The sequence below is a fragment of the Scardinius erythrophthalmus genome (genome assembly GCF_964197995.2).
Source record: "Scardinius erythrophthalmus genome assembly, chromosome: 24".
In the NCBI taxonomy this organism is placed as follows: Eukaryota; Metazoa; Chordata; class Actinopteri; order Cypriniformes; family Leuciscidae; genus Scardinius; species Scardinius erythrophthalmus.
This window is the reverse complement of record NC_138244.1, coordinates 12,108,257-12,113,124: the sequence shown is the minus strand read 5'-3', so window position 1 is coordinate 12,113,124 and position 4,868 is coordinate 12,108,257. Positions and strand designations below refer to the sequence as shown.

Genomic DNA, 4,868 nt, shown 5'->3' with positions numbered 1-4,868 from the left:
TTAAGATTATTGACAAGTATCCAACAAGAAAGATTATAATAATCTTGGCATAAAAATTCCATACAAAATATTCATACAAAACACTATACAAGCTGCCAAAAACGCAGCGGTTACAACATCCTCCCTCAACTGAAAGCTTTCCTATCAGTAAAGTTCACACAGCTACCGTGTCAAACAAGACAAAGTTTCTGAAAGTTTTTGTGCATTTAAACATAACTCGTTGGAAATTACATAGTCTGTTTAATGATTATGACACGGTTATTTCCTCGTCCTCCGATTCTGAGAAGTCTGAGTGCTTGCTGGAAATGGAAGGCGACTTGAAAAGTAAATCTGCGTTGAACTCGTGATCTCTGATTGGCGCGCGCGGGCTTTCTCTCAGAGCCGCGTCATTTTCGAACTTTTTTCCGACGTCGCTCAGGTCAGGATTGGGGTTCATTTTCGTCGGCAACGTTTGTTCCCTGCAACCTCCTGACGACAGAAGCTCTCTTTCTTTGGAATTGCGCCATTTCATTCTTCGGTTTTGGAACCAAATTTTTACCTGACAACAAAGAGTAAGCAAAATATGAGCGCGACCAATTTACCTCAGACATCCACAAAGGTACGATACAAAATATGTTTGTGGACAACTTCAGCTTACCTGAGAGTCTTTGAGGCCAAGTTTCGCCGCCAATTTCTTTCTGTCTGGTTTGCTGATGTACTTCTGTTTCTGAAACATCTTTTCCAATGCTTTGCGCTGCACGTCAGAGAAGACTGCCCGTCGAAGCATTCCTCTCCTCGGCTTCCCTCGAGCCGTGAGCGGCCATGCGAAAGTTCCGGGAATGGGCACTGCTGAAGATGCTATAAGAGAAAAAGAAACTAAACAAATTATTTTAAAAGTCTATATTATTAACGTTTCCCTCAAAATAAGCAACTATTGGTGTTTTCTAAGAACAGGAAGTACTCATTTGGGCTTGGAATGAAAGTTGGGCTTTAATGTTTTTTTAAACCAGTCCATTTGAGTGATACTGAACGAGGAAGCTAATTAGCACATTGCTTGGTTCCCAAAAGCATTGGTATGGTAACAAGGGCGAGCAGTCATTCAGAGCGCTCCAGTGAAAGATAGAGGTGCTAATGAAGCGTGGACGGTAATTGTGTAGTAATGAACTGACTGAAAAAGGCTTAGGACAGGCCACTAAAGCCATATATTACGGCCACAAAAGAGATTTACACTTAAAAACTAAACACAACGGCATGCCAGGGACATTTTGAGAATACTGATGGCGGGGGACTATGTTTGCCCCCAAATATTTTCATTAAATGGACACGAAAAGCCATTCATACTGCTCAAGTTGTTTTGTTGACGTATTCACACCGCGGTGAAAAGAATCAGTCTATTATCGTTGGTCTGAATGAGTGCACGATCCACAAGGCTATTTGTAGCCCGCATTCACTGGAGTGATGGACATGAAGCTTAACGCAAAGTAGACCCACTTTTATTGGTTTTCTCTGAGGTATACGTAATAGATTTAGCGTTAACCCACATACAAATACAGTTGTTGTAAACATTAAATTGTTTAGAGTCAATTTTAATTAACTATACAATCCATTTATATTGCTACTTGAGACACACAGTACCCTAATTAAGACTACTACACCTTGTTAAGCAATTTTCATGCTGCTACATGAGACCAAAACTTTAGCTTGGACGTCCCGTGAAGACTCCCCACACGCTATGTGGTCTTGTGAGAATATTGAAACACTGAATAGAAGCTAATAGGGGAATTAGTCCATGACTGGTAAATGCCTATCAGCAGCATGCTCAAGTCAACGACGGGTCTGTGTGTGGCTGCCCAGAGGGAGCTGACCAATTGGTCATGGTGCTGAAAGCATTGTTGCCAATCGGTAACTAAGTACACTGGCTCGGTGGGAAAAGGCAGCGATGAAGAGAAGCCAACAGTTTGCTTGTGAGAGTGGACCCGCCTTAAATTGGGACCATGACAATTCCGGCTAATTTGTGGATTAGGGGAAGCGGTGCAAAATGTCAGCAGTCACTGCGTTTGCTAAATAGGGCATCAAATTAGCGAGACTGATTCCACAATGTCCTACAAATTCCAGCATTGGAAGCACATTCTGAAAGCCCATCAGTTTGACCGAATTAAGAAGTGACACAGCGATTTTTGTATGAATAGTGTAGTTGACCCACCTGGGAAATATGATGCTCTGATGAATGGGTGGAATGAGCCGTCAAAACATGGGAACGGGAATGTTTTCGCATTCATCCCGTGCACTGAAGGTGGTGGTGAAACTATGACACAAATAAAGTGGACATTAATTAAACGAAGTCAACTTGTACAAGTTGAATATGACAAAAAAAAGTAGGTAAATGCGTAACATGAGTGTCATCGCTATTTCCTTAATTAGCGTATTTTAAGAAAAATGTGAAAAAACGTTTTATCAACTACATTAAGTTGCTAGTTTCTATACAAATGAGAAACCTACCGTTTCGTGTTGTTGACGCGAGAATCGCATTCACTCCAAACTTCAAGTAATTTGGATCGTTGGAAATTGAAGTTTGTGGAGAGCTTGATCTTTTTGGCAAAGACGTAGACATGGCGACGTGGACAGCGGAGGAGTTGTTCAGAGTTGTGGCTCCTGTGGCCGGAGGAGATGCACTTGGGGACGGGATGCTCCTGTGCATGAAGGTGGCAGGTCTGCTGATCCGCAACAGGTCCTCCACCAGGAAGCTCGAGTGCGCGGTGAACGCCGAGTGGAAAGTGGGAGGCAAGGAAAGAGCCGCCGATGGCCGCAGAAAGTTCGGATACATAGCAGGTGGCGCAATTACACTTGGCAACATCATTGCACCGTTTTTAAAGAAAATGACAGCGAGGAATTCACGTGCTACTACTCTCACTGCAATGGCTTGCGTAGATTAGAGTCCAAGAGGGCAGAATGAAGGAGCTCTTGCCCGTCTCTCTCTCTTCCAGGGGTTTTATAGTGGACCGCTGGAGAAGCCTTTTCATGGGTGACAGCTCTAACAATGAAGTTCAGCCAAATTCTCCACGTGAGTTCCGTTTACTCTAGAGGCGACGCGCCCTGATTGGACAGAATAAATTCGGATTGGATTAGGAACCACGAGCAAACCGCGGACAACGGTCTTTTACGAATAAAAAGAAGGGACTCTTTAGTTAGTCATAGTCATCATCATAGTCATGCCGTTACGAAGATTGCAATAAAATAAAAATACCCTTTGTCTGCTTTGCCTACAAACGCGGTGAAACTATTTTTAGGCAATCTACATCTTGAGACAAATAATAAACCATAAATAAGATAAAAAAGGAAACTCAAGCGCTGGGGAAACAGTACAATTTATTTTATTTTTTTAATCAGTTTAACTTAAAACTTTACCAACAACCTGGTAAATGTATTACTTTTAACCAGTTTAATATATTGTCTTTTTAAATATAATTGAAAAAAGTATCTGAAAGCTCAACTAGGAATGATAAAACACTTTAAAATTTAGTTTTGGACCTAATTTATACTGTCTATTGTTTGTAAAAAAAAAAAAAAAAAAAAAAGACATAAACATAATAAGTCAACCTAGTTATCCCTGTTTTCTGCTCAGATAGATAGATAGATAGATAGATAGATAGATAGATAGATAGATAGATAGATAGATAGATAGATAGATAGATAGATAGATCCGGAATAACAAGATAACATTACTTTCACCCATAGTTGAAGGTTTCATAGGTCACTCTCACATTTTCTTCCATTGAGATACCGAGAGCAAAAGAGGGATTTAATTGTGTGAGGAGCTGGGTCAGAGAACATGCTGTGCCACACGTGGATAAGGTTTAATATGCTATGGCAAAGCACAACCTTTCAAGTTTTGCTGCTGAACCACGGGGGGAAATGGCCAACGCCTACCGATAAAATATATTATAAAACGAGAAAAAGTGCGAACAAAAGGATTGATCCTAGGAGGCTTTTATTGGGACAGACGCTCTCTTCTGTCAGATGCAGCAAAAGAGGTGAATCCCGAGGCCTGTGGGCTAAGACCTGTGACTAATGGCGTTTGACCGCTTCTCTGTCAGGATTTGTCCCACTAACCATTCATTTTCTTGCATCTACCTTCACATTTATCTCCGCGGAGTCAACTCGTGCGCTTTGATTTGGACAGGAAAAAAGACGAGGGGAAGATATAGTCCGCGTGAGCCCTGAGCGATGACACGGCGAGTAAATCTCCATGAAATTATGCGCCAGGCGTTGCTCTTTCGCACAAATGGATTGTAATACTGGGTCTTTAGACAATATTTCAGAACTTTTTCAAACGGGATCAGCTCGACAGCCTTCTTAGTCCATCTTAAGAAGTCTTAGCAACCATCTTAGTAAAAGAAGAGAGGTCTTTGTGGGGGAGCATCGCTGTGTGTGTAGAGTGGCATAGCGCAAGTAGTTTTGGGGCAACTGTAATTCCCCACATTACACCCCGTATCCCCGGCTTTGCAAGTTTTCTATTGTTTTTTGTTTTGTTTTTAGGCTGGCCAACATAAAGCCGGAACTTATTTGTAGCTTTATTATATTAATTATTATCATTTTCAATCTATCAATCACTATCTTGATTCACATTACTGATGGGCCTATTTTCTTAACTAAATGCTATTTTGTTGACAGCCTTTTCTGCAGCTTAAACAAGTAGCCTATTAAAATCTATCAACACGCAAATAACAGGAACATAAGTGATTAACATATAATTATTCCTATTTTTACCAAATAATAGCCTACTACGACCGTTAGATTTGAATCAGTTGTGTTTAGCACCGCCCGGAGCAGTCGTATTAAGACACCTCATCACCTTCAGAAAACCCAAGAGGACTTCTGCACGTTCAAAG

The 4,868-nt window shown here is 41.2% G+C and overlaps 1 protein-coding gene across 1 annotated transcript; it reads right to left on the bottom strand.

Moving 5' to 3' along the window:
• Window positions 1-247: 247 nt before the first annotated feature.
• dbx1b (developing brain homeobox 1b) lies at window positions 248-2,836 on the bottom strand (the record flags this gene model as incomplete). Its single annotated transcript, XM_081356922.1, has 4 exons — window positions 248-538; window positions 638-837; window positions 2,183-2,284; window positions 2,479-2,836. 4 exons carry the CDS (start codon window positions 2,834-2,836, stop codon window positions 248-250), a joined length of 951 nt encoding a protein of 316 aa, XP_081213048.1.
• Between the last annotated feature and the right edge of the window lie 2,032 nt (window positions 2,837-4,868).